This window comes from Epargyreus clarus, unplaced genomic scaffold, assembly GCF_041222505.1.
Source record: "Epargyreus clarus isolate Ecla_fem2 unplaced genomic scaffold, WU_Ecla_fem_2.2 ptg000011l, whole genome shotgun sequence".
Taxonomy (NCBI): domain Eukaryota; kingdom Metazoa; phylum Arthropoda; class Insecta; order Lepidoptera; family Hesperiidae; genus Epargyreus; species Epargyreus clarus.
In genome coordinates, this window is record NW_027332219.1 from 6,186,136 (window position 1) to 6,205,897 (window position 19,762).

The window sequence follows — 19,762 nt, forward strand, 5'->3', positions numbered from 1 at the left end:
TGTCCCTAAAATATTTGAAATAATTATTTATTTATTACGTAAATTACGCAGTATTAGTTATTTATTCGTAAATTTTCTCTAAAAATGTTTTTATTGGTCAAGAATTTAAAAAAATAACTTACTAAAATAAGCCGTTTGTGGCTTCATTCAATTTCAAGGCGGCGAAGTATCTTTACTAATCTATAAGAGAGTCATGGACAGACGATTTAAACTGTGAACTTGAGATCTTATTCAGAATATAACTTGTATCTTAAAGAAAATGTAGACTTAGAAAAAATAGTATTAAGTAACTATTTTTAGTTGAGGTCGTAGAACATTTACGGGTTAGAAATATATTTTGAAAATTATAGCTGCATTTTTAATTGTCAATTTGTGTATTTTCAAAAATTTATATTTTGAGAGATTGTTGAACATTATTGATCGGGGAAATACCAAAACCACACCTATCTATAGCGTGAAGGGGGGCCATCTTAGTCCTCAAGAGTGGCAAAGCATCTGTGATCGGCTTCAAGAAGACAGAATTTTAAGCAAGCAGCAAATAAATAATAATACCTCTAAAAGAACTGAACGTAGTTTTCTTGCAAAATTCATTCAGCGTTCTTTAAAGAACATATTATTCCACTTTATAAAGTGAGGAATACATCTTCTTCATATTATGTGAAGGGGATTTAACCATGCTTCAACGTACGATAGCACTTTAGGAGGTTTAACGTGAGTCATAGATGGACGATTTAAACTGTGAACTTCAGATCTTACTCAGAATTTAACTTGTATCTTAAGAAAAATGTAGACCGAGAAAAAATACTATTAAGTAACTATTTCTAGTTCAGATTGTTGAACATTTACGTGTTAGAAATATATTTTTAAAATTATAGATCCATTTCTAATTGACAATTTGTGTATTTTCAAAATTTTATTTTTGATACATTGTTGATACATTGTGATCGGGGAAATACCAAAACCACACCTATCTATAGCGTGAAGGGGGATCATCTTAGTCCTCAAGAGAGGCAAAGCATCTGTGATCGGCTTCAATTAGACAGCATCTATATATAAATGGATACAGATATCCATGAGATAACAAATACTTAATAAAAAAGTACTGAACATAGTTTTCCTTTAAAATCCATCCAGCCTGCTTTAGAATCCAAAATATCCCACGTTATAAAGTGAAGAATATATCTTCTTCATATGTGAAGGGGATTTAATCATGCCTCTACGTACGATTACACTTCAGGAGGTTTAACGTGAGTCATGGACGGATTATTTAAACTATGAACTTGAGATCTTACTCAGGATTTAACTTGTATCTTAAGGAAAATGTAGACCGAGAAAAAATACTATTAAGTAACTATTTCTAGTTGTGGTTGTAGAACATTTACGGGTTAGAAATATATTTTTAAAATTATAGCTTCATTTTTAATTGTCAATTTGTGTATTTTTAAAAATTGATATTTTGATAGATTGTTGAACATTTTGATCGGGGAAATACCCCAACCACACCTATCTATAGCGTGAAGGGGGACCATCTTAGTCTTCAAGAGAGGCAAAGCATCTGTGGTCGGCTTCAAGTAGACAGCGTGTTCTATATGGACATGGATACATATGTCCATGAGCGGCAGTGACTATATAAATAATAATACTTAAAAAAGTACTGAACATAGTTTTCCTTTTTAAATCCATCCAGCCTGCTTTAGAATCCAAAATATCCCACGTTATAAAGTGAAGAATATATCTTCTTCATATGTGAAGGGGGTTTAATCATGCCTCAACGTACGATTACACTTGAGGAGGTTTAACGTGAGTCATGGACGGATTATTTAAACTATGAACTTGAGATCTTACCCAGGATTTAACTTGTTATAAACGGGAAATGTAGGGGAATAACATAGACTTACTGTTTGTAGTTTAGTTAGTAGAACATTTACGAGCTAGTTATATATTTTTACAATGATAGCTCCATTTAAATTGAGAAGACTTTATGTATGTTTGTAACTGAAAAAAAAACAAAGAAAAAAAACTTTACTTTTTTTTAATAATATAGGAGTAGCAGACAAGCATGCAGTCCACCTGATAGTTAATTGTATCAGGCGTTACTTTGCGGAAATCCATGCTATTAAGTTAAGATTAAAACTACTTCGCAACAATCCGCTACAAATATGTATGATGGTATATATTTTAAACCATGCAGTATGTACCACCCTCCCTCCCTCAAAGGATGCATGCAGATGCAAAAATTAAAAATATACACCACCATACATACCACCACCAACACGTGTTTCGCTCCTAAACGGAGCATCATCAGGGTAAGTTGACTCTACGACGGTTAATCGCTAAGTGACGCTGTCAACCTAATGCATGCCTTTTATAATGGTATCCAACCCTCCCCTCCACAATGAAATGTAAACAACTGATGACAGTTGTGTGATAATAAGGTTATAGATTAATTATTCGCATTAAATCTGCGAATAATCATCTGTTTACTGATTGTTGGTAAAAATATGAAGTAAAGGAGAGCTGGACACATTAATTTGTTCATTCAGCAGTGTAATCCTACTGTTGTTATTGTGCTTAATAATCTCCCGTTGTTCTAATATATTAAGTCTACAGCCCTTGTCACCCGTGTGTAAAATTTCATACGTATGGTTACTTGGCACATTATGGCCCGCGTCTATTAGATGTTTAGCGAAATTTGACTTGTCTGCGTGACCACTTGTATACGCGGCTAGACTTTACATTAGAATAACAAAATTGCATCGTATTGCTGTTCAAAATGTGTGGTTCAATCAGCAGTGTAAACATTATAATGTTATTCCTAACTATATTAATATCCGGTGTGGTACACGTAGTAGAGCGGCTAACATCGCCATTACTAAAGCTAAAAGTATTTGGTTAAACGAGGAGTCACGTCATTGGTTCACTGTTAGAGATAACCTCAAATTACATCTCAAATATCTCCATATGGAATTATCTTTTAAATTACATAACATAGAATTTGATCTATTGGATCATAAAGCTAGAGAGTTAGCCTCTCTAGAAGCTCATAATAGATACATAATCCAAAATAGAAAGTTACAGAAATTGAGGGAAAATCATGCTAACAGTGAGCCAATTGACGTTGAAAATAACCAGGCACCGCCCTCTTTTCATCCACGGGTCAAGAATTTGAGTAATGTCACGTTTCCAAATAGTGAAATAAATATTTTGAGTAAGGGTTTGAAATATAACCTTTATCCACAATTATCTTCTAAATCATTAGAAAACTTGGCCGTGGATGCAGAGATGGCTGTTGTCATTAACAAAGGCGATAACATGACCAAATACTTGATTGCAGAGCAGATTAAGTCTGCGGTGCAGCCGAATCGGTCCATTGCCAATAATGAGGTTACTTTATTAAGATCAATAAAACATCGTATAGAAGAGAACAACTTAGTTCTTACAAAGGCCGACAAAGGTAACACCATTGTGGTAATGGATCGAGTTTCATACGTCGACAAGGTTAATAACATTATACAGGGCGAGGATTTCATCGGGTTAAATAGCGATCCAACCAATAAATACACAGCTCAGTTGAAGCGTGCTCTCAAAAGCACATCTTATATTTTTCCTAGACCACCAGATTCACTAATCCCGATGAATCCTCGCGCCCCTATTCTATATGGTTTGCCGAAAATTCACAAAGACAATATTCCAATACGTCCAGTCGTCTCATACATTGGGGCTCCAGCATATAATTTAGCTCGTCGGCTTAATTCAATTATCAAAAACAAGACATCTTTTTCTCCCAGGTTTGGTTTAAAAAATAGTCTCCATTTAGTAAGTAAAATTAAAGATTTAACTTTACCACATAGATCCAAATTAATTTCATTAGATGTCGAAAATCTATTTACCAATGTCCCCCATTCTGAGTCCATAAATATACTATCCGACCTATTCGATAAATCAAAATTACACCCGGGGGAAAAAGATGATCTTATTAAACTCACTACCTTATGTATGAATCAAAATTATTTCAGATTTAATAATCAATTTTATTCACAACGCGAAGGTTTAGCAATGGGTTCTCCTTTGAGCCCATTGATGGCAGATATTTTTATGGATAATTACGAAAATAAGAATATTTTAAACCATCAACATATTTTATACTATTACAGATATGTTGACGATATAATTATATGCTGGACGGGGACCGACAGACAACTGGATATATTTGTTAATAAGTTAAATAAAATTCACCCTAAAATTAAATTTAAATTAGAAGTTGAGCAAAATTATTCTTTAAATTTTTTAGATCTTACAATTAGTAGAATCAACAATAAACATGTCTTTGGAATTTTCCGCAAACCGACACATACGGATACGGTAATTCCGGCATCCTCTTGCCACCCATGGCAACATAAACTAGCTGCGTTTCACTGTTATATAAATAGATTACTATCTATTCCATTATCACAAGAAAATTATAGATCTGAATTAAATACCATATATTATATTGCGGTTGCCAATGGGTATAGTAGGGGGATGGTGGATAATCTTATCCGTAAGAAGCGAAGTTTGATGGTGCGTGATCAATTGTATGCGGCACCAAGGGATGTGGTTCCTCTTAAGTATAGATCCAGTTTGACTTATCTCGGTCCTATTTCAGAGCGTATTGCTAAAACACTTCGCCGTCATAACATCAGCGTTGCCTTCAGAACAAACAATAATATTAAATCCATCTGTAACTGTAAAGAAAAAAGAGGTAGACATGAACAATCAGGCGTCTACAAAATTGTTTGTTCTGATTGCAATGGCGTTTACGTCGGTCAAACTGGGAGAAATTTTAATATTCGTTATCGCGAACATCTAGCCGCGTATACAAGTGGTCACGCAGACAAGTCAAATTTCGCTAAACATCTAATAGACGCGGGCCATAATGTGCCAAGTAACCATACGTATGAAATTTTACACACGGGTGACAAGGGCTGTAGACTTAATATATTAGAACAACGGGAGATTATTAAGCACAATAACAACAGTAGGATTACACTGCTGAATGAACAAATTAATGTGTCCAGCTCTCCTTTACTTCATATTTTTACCAACAATCAGTAAACAGATGATTATTCGCAGATTTAATGCGAATAATTAATCTATAACCTTATTATCACACAACTGTCATCAGTTGTTTACATTTCATTGTGGAGGGGAGGGTTGGATACCATTATAAAAGGCATGCATTAGGTTGACAGCGTCACTTAGCGATTAACCGTCGTAGAGTCAACTTACCCTGATGATGCTCCGTTTAGGAGCGAAACACGTGTTGGTGGTGGTATGTATGGTGGTGTATATTTTTAATTTTTGCATCTGCATGCATCCTTTGAGGGAGGGAGGGTGGTACATACTGCATGGTTTAAAATATATACCATCATACATATTTGTAGCGGATTGTTGCGAAGTAGTTTTAATCTTAACTTAATAGTCCACCTGATGGTAAGTGGCTACTGCCGCCCACTTGAGGTTCAACTCCAGCGGCAACACCATTACATCTATTTCTGTCCATCACAGCATTGTTAAGCGCTGCTGTGTTCTGGTAGGCACATACCATCAAATGGACTGCATGCTCGTCCACTACTGCTATATTATAAAAAAAATGCTTGGACAGTGCAGGTAAATATGACCAACAAACTTAAATCCTTCAAAGTTCTCTATACAGTGGTGGTACAAAGATTAATTACTAAAGTTTTATTATCGGTGTTCGTGCACAGACAACAAACAGATTTTTCCTAAGTCATTAGTTAACTATAGGGTTCCGTATGTAAAGGGTAAAAATGGAACCCTATTACCAAAACCTCCCGGTCAGTTCGTCTGTCCCAGGACTCTATCTCATGAACCGTAATAGACACTTGAATTTTTACAGAGTATGTATTAGAGTTTCTGATTTCCCGGCACATTTTTCTTCCCGGCCCACGGGATTTCCCGACCACATTTTCCCGGGGATTCCCGAAAACTCGAGAAATTTTCAAAACATTACGAATTCTATGTTTCCAACCTTTCTAACTCTTATTTCTGGGCAATGCCCATTTTTTGCAACTGGGGGAGGACTGGACCGTATTATACTACGCTACTCTGCTATACGGATTCGTGGAAAGACGTACGCATTAGTGGCCGAACCATGTCAAATGTTTTTTCCATTATCCATAAGGCCTCTAACAAGGTTTAACGACTACTAACTAAATGCTACAATACCTGACATCGTCGAATTAACGTGTGATACAAAGCGCAGCAGCGCGCCTATAATTTTGTCACTACCGGTCATCTATATAGTACTTGCATGTAATATATATAAAGTAAAAATAGGCCGAGAAGTATAATCGTAATGTTATCTAAACTTCACGGTGCTAGGCTTTTCCCGATCCGGGAATTCCCGACCAGAAACCCTAGTATGTATAACGGTGGTCACTATAACAACAAATACGAAAAATAATAAAATCTCGAAAATAAATGGGAGTCGCTATGCAAGAAATCGCTATCTTTCGACGTTTTTCGCTTCATCTATTGAACTTTACTAGGTCGAAAGTAATTTTTTTTACAATGCATGTACTTCTATGGCTGATCTGATAAAATACACTAAAATTACAAATTAAAACAAAATTTAGTAGTGCGGAACCCTCCACGCGCGTTCAACTCACACTTGGCCAATTTTTAAAATAACAAACGAGAATATTATAAAACTAGGACGAAAGTCGGGTAAGTTTTATATCCTTAGGGAGTGAACTTGGGAATGGCATTTCTTTGAAAACAAAAACAGAAAATGTTTGAAAATATAATCAGTCATTCTACCATTGGGTGTATCATATTTATTTTGGTTACATAAATTACCTTGTAATATTTTGCGTTCTACTCAGTTTCCCAAAAAAACAATTCAAAAATTTTCCGGTTACTTATCGTTTATTTAAAATTAAATAATAATTAATGTTTAAACTATTATTTTAATTTAACGGAAATCTTTAAGTAACTAATTTTGAAGACAGATTACTTAAAATTATATTTTTATTATAAAGTAAATGGTTTAAAAAATGGAGAACTTTTATAAGGCAAAAGGAGGGTGGTTATAATTTTAACGTGTGTATCTTTGTCTATGTATATTTTTTTCATGCGTTTTTATGCGTCCTCATGATATGGGTATGGGCAGAAATACGCAACCGGATTCATTTTACTCCTTACGAACCCGAAAGTGTAATTCAGGTTTAACGGCTCAACTTACGTCGTTGAAAACTTGTGCACTTCGTCCCATAATAGCCACGAATGTATTATTACTTAATAACAGTAAGTTTTAACCAAAAACAGTGTTTAATTAGCGAGGTGCTATATATAGGGATCTTAAACTTAGTGTTGGCAAGAATGTTTTTGAAATTGTATGTTTGTGATAATTAATCGGGCTTTTCGTGATTTTTTATAGCGTAGAAAAATGTTACTAATAATCGTTGCGTAGAACATAAATAAGAAATCTATATTGAAAAACAAATAAAAAACATCTTTTTAGTTTTATTTTGTTTTAACTATTCTGATTTTCATATTCTTCTCAGAAAATCCTTTGATTTAACTCGCTATACATATTATTACGAGCGAGCAGTGACAACCTAGCTGTTAAGAAATTTGGCCTCTTTGTCGAGGGCTCCGAGAGTCAAATCCCAGGCACGCAGACCTCTAATTTTTCAAAGTTATTAGAAGTTAATTATCACTTGCTTAAAGGGTGTAGGAAAACATCGCGAGAAAACTAGCATACCTGAGAAATCTAAAAAAAGGTTGCAAAGGTATGTGAAGTCTATCAATTAGCACATGGTCAGCGCGGTGGACTATGGCCTAATCCTCGTTCTGAGAGGAGACCCGTGCCCAGTGGGACAGTAATGAGTTGTTGATGATATATTATTTTATAATATTATATTATATTTGTTATAAGTCTATATTAGTATGTATGTTAGTCTGTAAGGTATGTGATATGGGCCTTGTTGTCTGAATTAAATGAATAAATAAATAAATCATTTTATTTTGTTGCACTTCCGATAATATTACTGTAAGCTCATTATTCCTGAAATACTATATCTGACAATTCATTCCATGGCATCTTATTCTCTAAAAACATAATATCCTTCTTTATTTTTATTTAATTTCCCGTTACATTGCTTCTCACCAGCAATTAAATAGACTTTTATTAACATAAATTAACTAAAAATTATTGTAATGAAAATATACCATAATATTGAAGGTGGTAGAACCTTTTGTAAGGGGGTAGAACCCTTTGTGGTTCGACTCAGGTGGCACCACCGCCACACCTATTTCTACCTAATAACAGCAGTGTTAGGCGCTGCTGTGTTCCGTTTTGAAGGGTGTGGTAAGGGAGACATACTTTTCCGAGGCGTTCCAGCTTAGTCCTCAGGGGTAGCGGCGCATCTGTGGCCGACGTCAGGTAGGAATATCTATCATATCTGGGGTTGATTAAAGATGTCCATGGGCGGCAGGAGCCACTTACCATCAGGTGGACTGCAAGCTCGTCTGCTACTCCTATATTATAAAAAAAAAATACCCTTACATTACATAAATGTCGAATTAATAACCTTTTCGATTGCACGGCGGTTTTATAAGTAATCACGGCGCTGGCATATTTTATTGGTAATTTAAGTGCGGAAGCTGTGTAATTACAGTTTTAACGAGTCAAGTTTCCCCGTATTATTCCAAAGTGGGGTAACTAACGCGTTTTGTGGTGATAACGTCGTAATGTTGGCAACATTGTTAGTTATAGTATTTTAATAGGTGTTACACACATACTTAAGCAGCAGTGGTATCCTTTACCCTTACCAGGAGTTTTTACGTTTCGACAAATATGACTGTTTTGGTATTTGTTTACGTATTCGCCCATAGGATTTTCTAGTTCGGACACAATCCGCTAGGGGCGCTGATTGGAATTTGTATGGGCGAATACGTAAACAAATACCAAAACAGTCATATTTGTCGAAACGTAAAAACTCGTGGTAAGGTTACTTGTGGGTGAATCTTGAAATTTCAATCGAAGGTTCGAATCCACGCACCTATTATTTTTCAAAATTATGTGCCAAATAGAAATAAATAATCACTTGGTGTCTGGTTGTAGGAAAACATCGTCACAGTTCTGAAGGGTAAAAATGTATTTGTGACTAACCTGAAATATTCTTATCTAATCTGAGATTGATTATAAATGTCCGCCTGCGTATATGTACCGTTGGGTGGACTGCATGCTTGCTACTGTTATAATAAAAAATGACAGACAGACAATTATCATAAAAAGAAATAAAGCTTTTGCCACTCCCACAATTTAGACGAATCCAACGACACCTCATGTTAAATCCGTTAAGAATAAAACATACATACATATGCTCGATAAACATTACCCTCCGCAGTCGTTTAAAAACATTTTGCTAAATTTTTTTAAACGACTGCGCAGCATTAGATTAAACAGGCAGGATTAGATATTCGTACTTGAGGTAGACCTAAGCTTGAACGCCTCGGAAAAGTATGTCTCCCTTCTTTTTTTTTTTTTTTAACGCGAAGAAATCCTCATGGATGCCCTTCTGCTCGGGGGAACAGAAGGGGTATGTCGGACTCTTACCGACTAAAACTCCGCGGCGTTCCTCTGGACGTTCAGTGCCGGGTCACGAGAAAGCGTTAGCATTACATTCGCGACCCGGCAACGTGATGGCCGACGCTGATGTTAACGTCAGCCACGTCCCGAGAGGGAGGGGCTCCTCTCTGTGCTATCCCTCATGAGATGAGCGTGCCGAACGCACACACGACATCTCGAGCCCTAAAGACTGGAGTTGGATTCCCCCGAATCCGCCTCCGTGGGCTCATGGGACGGGGAAAGGGTGGCCTCCAGCGAAAGCCGCCCTACGGCGTCCCGTGCGCCTGCGACGAAGCGGCTGGGAAGATACGTCATTCTCCCTGGCCCTCTCCGCCGCCTCCTTCGCGAGCATCACAGCTTCGCAGAAGGATCGCACCGCCTTCCACGACCTGTCACTTCCGACCATGGCGCGAACCACGGTCAAGAGTGAGAGGTCGGCCCCCACTACAGAGCTGAGCGCGCTGCGCTCCGCATTCCACGCAGGGCATACCTCCAGCGTGTGCTGGGCCGTCTCATCGAGGCAATCGTTGCAGTGATGGCACCTGGCTGTTGGCTCCCGCCCGATCCGGCACAGATAACTCCCGAAACAACCATGTCCCGAGAGTACCTGTGTCAGACGGAAAGACAGGACGCCGAATCGCCTACCTAACCACTGCTCGAAGATCGGACGAATTGCCTCAATAATCCTCAGGCCGGCGCTAGGATGCGCCAACCTTGAGGTCCACGTCTCGGTAGCCCATTCACGCAGCTCAGCTCTGTGCCCCTCCAGTTCCTGTCGTACGGGAGGGCGGCCCCAGGATCGGTGCGCCTCCTCACGCCACTGACGTAGCGACGCAAGGGTCCTCGCTTCCAAATCCCAGGGCAAACTGCCCGCCAGCACGCAGGCTGCCTCACACGAGATCGTGCGATAGCCCCGTATAACCCTGATCGCCATCACCCGCTGGACCCGCATCAGCAGAGCGATATTTCGACGATTCAGGGCGTCGGCCCACACAGGAGCCCCGTACAAAGTATGTCTCCCTTACCACAACCCTTCAAACCAGAACACGGCAGCGCTTACTACTGCTGTTGTTAGACAGAAATAGGTGTGGCGGTGGTGCCACCGGAGTTAAACCACAAAGGGTTCTACCACCTTCAAACTCGGTGTCTCAATTCTTAGAAAAATTAGTTCTTAGCCCTCCGCAGTCGGCTAAAAAACATTTACCATTGCCAATTTTTAATTAAATTTAATTAAACGCTCAATAAACGTACGATGTAAACAGTATCTAATGATGTCTTGTATTTAAGTTGTCGCCGAGGCCGGAAATTACACACTATTTTTCTCTATTTGTGTAATTTAGAGTACCTAACTTAGGTCGAGACTTCAGGACTAATTTAGAACGTAATATGTAATAGCATGCTATCAATTTTGAACCCTTTGACTCCGGAGGCACCACCGCCACACCTTTGTGTAGCTACTAACAATGTTACCAACAATGCGCTGCTGTATTCTGGTTTGTAAGATGTGGTAAGGGGAATATACTTTGTCCCTGTAGTTCCGGGACCAGAATAGGGCTACGGTATCCCCTGCCAGTCGTAAGAGGCGACTAAAAAGGGGCTTCCGGGGTTGCGGGCGGCAAGAGTGGAAGCTCGAACCGCCCGGCCAGCGGCCCCGGGGAGGACGACGGTATATGTGGTCGCAATCCGTCGTACGCACCAGACGGTGTGGCGTTAAGCTCACCTGGGCGGAGTACGACGGTGCAACGCGCTAGGAGGACTCCGGTTGCGTTCCTTTGGAGATCCCGGAACCCTCAACGCAGCGCCGAGGACGGCTACCGGGGGTTTTTCGTGCGGTAAGAATCCCACATAACCCTGCGTCGCTCTCACGGCACCGGGTACCTTTTTGAAGGTTTCCCCCTCGTAAACAAAAAAAAAGGGGGATATACTTATCCGAGGCGTTTCAATTTAGTCCTCAGGGGTAGTAACGCATCTGTGGTCGAGCGCTGGTAGGATTCTAATCTTATCCGGGGTTGATTACAGATGTCCATGGGCGGTAGTAGCCACTTACCATCAGGTGGACTGCATGCTCGTCTGCTACTTCTAGTAATTCTTCTAATTGGTCAAGTGCGAGTCGAACTCGGATACGGTGGGTTCTCTACCACCAAATTTTCATTTGTTTTATATTTTTAGTATTTGTTATCATAGCAGCCAATAAAGTAAATGCGTTTTGATAATTTGGACGGTCTAGCTAGTAGGGTTCGGAGTCCTCTTAGCGCGTTGCCCCGTCGGGCTCCACCCAAGTGAGCTTGACGCTCGCCACACCGTCTGGTGCGTACGACGGTATGCGACCACACATACCGCCGCCCTTCCCGGGGTCGCTTACCGGGCGGTTCGAGCTCCCACTCTTGCCGCCCGCAACCCCGGTAGCCCCTTTTTAGTCGCCTCTTACGACAGGCAGGGGAAACTGTAGCCCTATTCTGGTCCGGAAACTATAGGAACTCAAGTGTCTACCTATTACAGTTCCAGAGATAGAGCTCTGTGACTGACGGACAGAAAGACAGACAGCGGAGACAGTAATAGGGGTTTTTACCCTTTGAGTGCGGAACCCTAAAAAGTAATAAAATAAATTGTAGCGAAGACATCTTAGATGATTGTATTTTTGAAGTTAAGGCGTATAAATTATTTTGAAGCCAACTCTTGAAGCGTGTAACCTCTAAGAAAACTTTTTCAGTTATTTTCTGAAACTCAGTGATGAATGAAAAGGTGTTTTCCTTTAAACAACTTGTTTTAGATACCTTATTAGTTATTTTCTTTTTGAAAATAAACATAGATAAACACTAAACAGGGAAAAAACATTTATTTATAGACCTTTTCTTTTTCATTTCCGATATTGATTCGTTTTAGTTTGATTATATTAGTTACTTTTGAAATCACGGAATGCGAGAGTCATTTGTTTTTCCTGTTACAGAAGGTAATGTTATTAGAGCGTATGTATGTCTTATTCTTTAGCACGCCCTGCACAAACGGTTTGATTTTAACATATGAGGTGTACATTCGTCTAAATTGTGAGTGACTTACTAGTAGGCTGTTTTAATGTAAGGTTTTTGGTCTTTATGATAATTCTCTAGTTATCGTTAGTATGTCAGTAGTCTCGTTTGGAAACCACTGAATCTATTTTAGGGAGACTTATGAAAAATGGGTTTTTAAGCGAAACCGTTTGTTTTTGTCGCGAACCTAAAAAGGTTGTACTTCTTTCGAAAATATATCAAAAATACCTATAATAATCGTTTATCGTTAATCGCTATAGTATTGTGTAAATAATAATACTTTCTGTAAGTAAACGATTTTCTTTCCTTTACCTACAAAACGGTTAAAATACTCATAAAATAAAAATGCCTGTGACATAAGTACCATAGACAGACAGACGCCCTAAACACCTAGATGCTAAAAATCTAAAATCATTCATTTTTTAACTAGTCATTTTATCATTACTTCGCTGGGAATCGAACCGGAAACAAGCTGCTGTCAAGCCATGAATACCAATGGAACTATGACCTTAATTTTTCCATTATACAAAAAGTATTTCACAAAAGATATTCTTCCCTACAATGGAAGAATTGAACCGCATGGCTTTACAATATGGCCTTCTGACAGGTAGATCCCAGAATATTAATGATAAAATCCCGAGAAATTAATGATAAAAATCCATCATTTCTTCACAAAGTCATGTTGGATTATGGAATTCTTTGATGAGACTATTAAAATGCTATTAGAATATCGACAATATGGTGACTTGCGCAAAATATAAAATCTTTGATAAGTATTTGAGTAGTGGGAATCTGTGCACAGTTTTGTCCGGGGTTTGTCGGATTTTACAGGGGTACCCTAAATATTTCGAGGCTAATCTGTGTTTTTTTGTTGTTGTATTTGATTTTTTTACAAACGTTCCAGCAGCATCAAATTCGGAGCACCATAAAATATTAAGAAAGGAATTTTCGGGATAAAGGGTACCCTATGTTCTTTTATGGACCCCTGATAACGTGTGTACAAAAGTTAATGACTATCGGTTTAGTAGTAGAGGTGTGAAAGCTTGGAAAACAAACAAAGTTACTTTCGCATTTACAATATTAATTAGGATTCTGCCGGTTTTATCAGAATAAGAATAAAAATGAGAATCAGAATCAGAACCGAACTCAGAATCAATATCTAAATTTTGATCTTAATCAGAATCACATCCACACGAACAAACTTACCTCATTCATGTAATATCTCTATGTCCGATCCGATTTCATCAGAATAAGAATGAGAATGAAAATCAGAACCAGATCAGAATTAGAATCGATAAACTTACCTCATTCATGTAATTAGGTACTCTATGTCCGATCCGATTTCATCAGAATATGAGTAAGAATGAGAATCAGAACCGGAATAAGAATCAATATCACAATGGGAATTCTAATTACAATCGATAAACAAACTAACTTCATTCATGTAATTTCTATGTATCCGATCGGATTTCATCACAATAAGAATGAGAATGAAATTCAGAATCAGAACCAGAATCAATATCAAAACTTGAATGCTAATCAGAATCAAATCTTTACCAACACACCTCATTCATATCATTCCTCTATGTCCGATCCGATTTCATCAGAATAAGAATGAGAATCAGAACCAGAATTCGAATCGATAAACTTACCTCATTCATGTAATTCCAGGCCTGGCACGCGCGTATCGGGCTGAGGGGCTTGTAGTGGTTCCCGAAGGTGTACATGTAGAAGAGCCAGGGGGCCGGGAAGAGCATTGTGAACATGTCGCAGAGGGCCATTGCCATCAACACCACGTTGGTTGGAGTCCGCATATGACGCCGGGATAGGACCACCACGATCAAGGTGTTCGCTACTGTGGTAGTCGCTAGGAGGAATGGGGCGATGTATCTGTGGAAAGAAGAGGGTTTTAGTTACATTCATCATCATAATCATTATGTACTTGCCACGAACGTGCAAGATGTGGAATGAACTTCCTCCTGGGGTATTCCCAGAGCGCTATGACATGGGGCTCTTCAAAAAAGGTGCAAAAAGAGCTCTCCTTCAAAGCCCGCGATGCATTGGCGACTCCTCTGGTGTTGCAAATGTTCATAGGCGACGTTCCACCAGGACTACTTTCCATCAGGTAGCACTGCTTTATCGTTAGGCTCAAATATAAAAAGATATATATGGTAGTATTTTGTATTGTTTAGTATATTATATTAAGCTGTAAACCAGCAGTTTATCTAGTGGTAAGTGGCTACTGCCGCTTATGAACTTTTGTTAATCCCCTATGAGATTAGATTTCTATCTCAGATTGGCAATAGATTGCTACACTTGAGGATTAAGTTAGAAAGCTTCGGATAAATAGATCTTCCTTACCACACCCTTCGTAGACCACAGCAGCGCTTAACACTGCTGTTATTGGGTAGAATTAGGCGTGGTGGTGGTGCCGCTGGATTCGAACCACACTATATTTCTACCTCAACTATTCATATATGTATTAAGAAAAGGTTAACTCCTTGGTGGTTCTGGAGGTTACCGCAACACCTATTTTTGCATTTCATCAACGTCAACGTCAACATCAAGTGTAAATCGCTGTTGTGTTCCAGTCGACATACTAAGGGAGACATACATATCCGAGGTGTTTCGATTTAGTCTTCAGGGGTAGAAACATATCTGGCGACCTTAGTTTTAGGGGCTCTAGGGGTTACAGCTGATATCGTATTTATGTTGTTTTTATTGTATTACATTATATTTTATTATATATGTCAGATCGCCGAACCTCGCGTCTGACCGATATGGAAATGCCAGATGGCGTTCCTCCAGAGCGCACCTGTTTTCGGTTCCAACAAAGAAGCACAAGAAATTAATAAATTCGGAGCCGATGGATTTACATGTCGACACGCTATCCACGTCAATTGTCAACTAACTCTCAAAAATGAAACAATAATCATACTTCTTATAACAAAAAGGCGACACTTGCAACCCCATCCGGAGTTACCCGCTCCAAAAATTTAGTCTATTAAAATAATTGTTAATAATTTAAATGGAAATCATTAAATAAAATTAAATAGCTTCAACTCAAAATTAACTAAAATCTATAATTATCTTTTATTTATTATAGTTTTAGTTATTTTTTGATTACTGTAAATATTTTTATTTCTATTTGTTTTAAATTTAGTTTAAGTTATTATAATATTGTAATAAGGTTTAAATATTGCAAAATATTCAATATTAAAAAAAAAAAAAACTAAAATCAATTGAAAATAATAGCTCGCGCCGTTATATATTTTATTTGTAACAATGCTTTTGTTATTATGAACAATACTATTATCATTCTATCTTAAAAGTCCCTTTAAAATTCTCCAAACAAAAATGAATTTTCAATACAAAAGATACGATTTTTCCGAACGCATCGATCGTTTTTTCGAACGATCTGAACGAAAGAACGGTTCTATTGTGGCGTAAGCCTGTAAAGTGAATGTTAACAGGAAACAAAGCCTCCTTCGATACAATTGGGAGTTATTCATAAAATCTGCAACTGGCTATAAATTTAAAAGATTGCTTAAATTACACCTTATTGATAATGCGTACTATTCCGTTAAAGAATTTTTAAACGACAATGTATAGAATGATAATGACATATATAATTTAATAATAATTAATTTAATAATAATAATTTAATAATATTGTTATGTTAATGTTTTAAAATTATAAATTGACTGTTTAAAACTTAATTTGAGTAATAATAAGACAATTATGTATTAATTTAAATTTTGCATACCTCTAAGAGGTGTAATATAGAGGACAATTTTGAGGATATAACAACTGTATACCTATATTAAGCAAAATAAATGATTTGATTTGATTCATAATAACAGAAGAATTTATTATATTCTCTAGAAAGTTATTATGGGGTACATTTGTTTTTTATAATATAGGAGTACCAGACGAGCATGCAGTCCACCTGATGGTAAGTGGCTACTGCCGCCCATGGACATCTGTAATCAACCCCAGATAGGATTAGATTTTCCTACCTGAGGTCGGACACAGATGTGCCGCTACCTCTGAGGTCTAAGCTGGAACGCCTCGGAAAAACATGTCTCCCTTACCACATCCTTCAAACCAGAACACAACAGCGCTTGAAACTGCTGTTACTAGGCAGGAATAGGAATTGATAGATTAATAACTAGCGATAGCTATCAAAGATCGTGACGTCAGTCGCAAGCCGCAAACGCAGGCCGCATCTTAAAACCCAAGCGTCGTCTTCAATATAATGGCTATTGTTTCAGTATTGAAGGCTTTTCCGCTTTTGTTTGTAATAGGCTTGCTAGCGTTTTACTTTACGTTAACTTTTCAGGCATCAGCTTAGATGAGTAAAATACAAAGATTGATCACCCCTAACAAAAAATGTAACCAGTTTTGAGAATTGAAATTGTTGCGTAAATAAAGTACATATTGCCACGTCTCCGTTCTAAAATGTCCCTAACATGTTTGAATTTATTTATTTATTACGTAAATTACGTCGTATTCGTTATTTATATGTAGTTTTTTAATGTGTTTATTTGTCAATAATTCAAAAAATAAAATCTTTTACTTGTAGCTTCATTTAATTTCAAGGCGGTGAAGTATCTTTCTATTTTACTTATCAGAGGGCATCAATACTGATTTCTTTTTAATGATGAGCTTACATTTTTATTTATGTTTGTTAACCTTTTATTATTACTTGGGGCTTTATATTGCTTTTGTTTTAATTGGGTATATTTAAGAAATTTAGGAAATAATTAATGGAGTATAACATTAGAAGAATAATGGAATGTTTTCGAAATAACGACCTTTTTAAATTCCGCGTTTTTTATATGTTTTGGACTTCTTATTCGCAAAAAAAATGTTAGTCCAAATCTTAAGCAATTTTTACTCAATAATTTTTGATTTACATTTTTTATATCCATGAATTAGTAATATATTAATATTTTATGTAGAAACTTAATAAATAAGTAACGTACCTAATTATAACATAAAAAATATTAAAATAAAAAAATACATTTTGAAAATTATATATAAAATAAACAAATATATATTAAACAAATACAAAAGTTCAAAAAAAAAAAATAAGCTTTGATAAAAACTTACCCATACATAGGTTCAGCATAATTAATCGGAAATTCGCAGGTTACATTCAAATATACATGCGAGTTATTTGAAGTGCAATAATCATCTGTAGAAAAATTCGAATATCTTGGCCCGTCTGTGTCGTTGTCATAGCTATAATTCACTCTGCCAGAAAAGTCGTCGGTAAAAAAATCATCATTGTCTATGCCCGGTTTGAATTTCGAACTGTTGTACTGGGTTCTGAAGTCGACCCAATCCTCTTGCGACGCCATCTTGGATTTAGTTATCTGACACTTGACGTTGACATGTTTTGTTTTTAAATTTTGTGGCTTGTTGCTGTCGGGTTATGTCATTCTGCTTTCATTATCTGTGGACAAAGATATTTTAAATTAATCTATGAAATTAATTATACTTAAATAAAAATTAAAATAAAGAAACCTATGCTCTGTAAAGGCTATAAGGGGTACAATGTTAACATCCCTTTTTTATAAAATACATGATATTTTATACTTCTATTTTCTACAAATGACATGTCACAGACCACAAAGCTGGAACTTTTATGGTTAATTTATTTTAAAACGAGTATAAAGCATTCTATGTTATATTATAAATTACGAGGTATAAGGCAGTATATCAACCCTGTCGCTATTTTTATTTACAAAGGTACATAATGGAATGAAATAAAGTTACAATTTGTTTAAATGGTATTGTGGGCTTGAAAAGCTATTCGTGACACGTGACACGTGAAATAGAAAACTATACTAGTATACTATATAGTAACGTATACTATATAGTATATACTTTATTTATAGATAAGCATAACAAATTGACAAAACTTTGAACTCAAACCGAAAATTAAGACAACGGGTCCAACCCCACTCAATCATGATTAATATGACCTTCCTTGAAACTTGGTCCTTTTGAAGTCAGTTCTGTTTACTTATTAGTCACTTTGATATTTAGTTCAAAGCAATTTTAACGGAAGTATTCGTGGTTTTAGTTCAGTAACCCAAGCTACATAAACTGCCTTATAACATTGTAGAGTATAACCATTTGTGGTTTGATTCCGGTGGCACCACCGCTATACTTATTTCTGTTATAACAGCAGTGTTAAGCGCTGCTGTTGTTTTAAAGGTGCGGTAAAGGAGCTAGTATGTCTCCGAAGTTTTTCTACTTAATCTTTAACAGCAGCAATGGAAGACCGAATATTTATGATTCATTACACGCTTTATATTAGCTTCACTTGTATGTTTGTCAGTGAGTAACTCCGTTTTTCAGTAGAAAGAGATCAACATACATCCTTATCTTACCCTGCATGTATGAAATAATGAAATAGAATACTTTTCTACTTTTTAGTTGATTTTATCATAAAAGCGTGTTTTTTAGTTTTTTGAACTATATTTATTTTTCAAATGAAGTCAAACGTTTGTAGTCAATGTCATAAGGTTTAAAGTTTGTGGCATGTGACAAGTGTGGATGTGGCATAATAACCAATATAACATAATTATAATAATAATACAAAAAAATCAATTTCAAATTACTTCCACTTCAATTTTTTTATACTACAGTTTAGCAGACGAGCTTATACTCCACCTGATGGTAAGTGGCTACTGCCGCCCATGTCGACATCTGTAATCAACCCCAGATAGGATTAGACAGATGGTCACAGATGCGCCGCTGCCCCTGAGGACTAAGCTCGAACGCCTCGGAAAAGAATGTCTTACCTCACCCTTCAAACCAGAACACAGCAACTTAACACTGCCGTTTTAACAGAAATAGGTGTGTAGGTGGTGCCGTGAGTGGGATCACAAAGGGTTCTACAATCCAATTACACAAAGACAATGAGATAAAAACAAATGCCTCTCTGTTGATTAACACTAATTCCTTTGTCGCATCGATTAATTCCCTCAAGTCGTTAATTCGAAATTAAATCCCTTCTTCCGTTGAAACAAATGGTTTTAATATCGTAAATGGAGATTGTACACGGTTTGTGTACTGAGAACGG

At 37.0% G+C, this 19,762-nt stretch overlaps 1 protein-coding gene across 1 annotated transcript in view; it reads right to left on the minus strand.

Moving 5' to 3' along the window:
• The window catches only part of SPR (Sex peptide receptor), a 278,220-nt gene that overhangs the window by 50,147 nt on the left and 208,311 nt on the right, over positions 1–19,762 (minus strand). Inside the window, exons 3-4 of the mRNA XM_073077619.1 lie at positions 17,779–18,124; positions 14,316–14,553 (exon numbers count right to left, since the gene is read on the minus strand). Coding sequence (XP_072933720.1) covers positions 14,316–14,553; positions 17,779–18,029 — 489 coding nt within the window. The 5' untranslated portion in view covers positions 18,030–18,124. The remainder of the gene's footprint in view (positions 1–14,315; positions 14,554–17,778; positions 18,125–19,762) is intronic.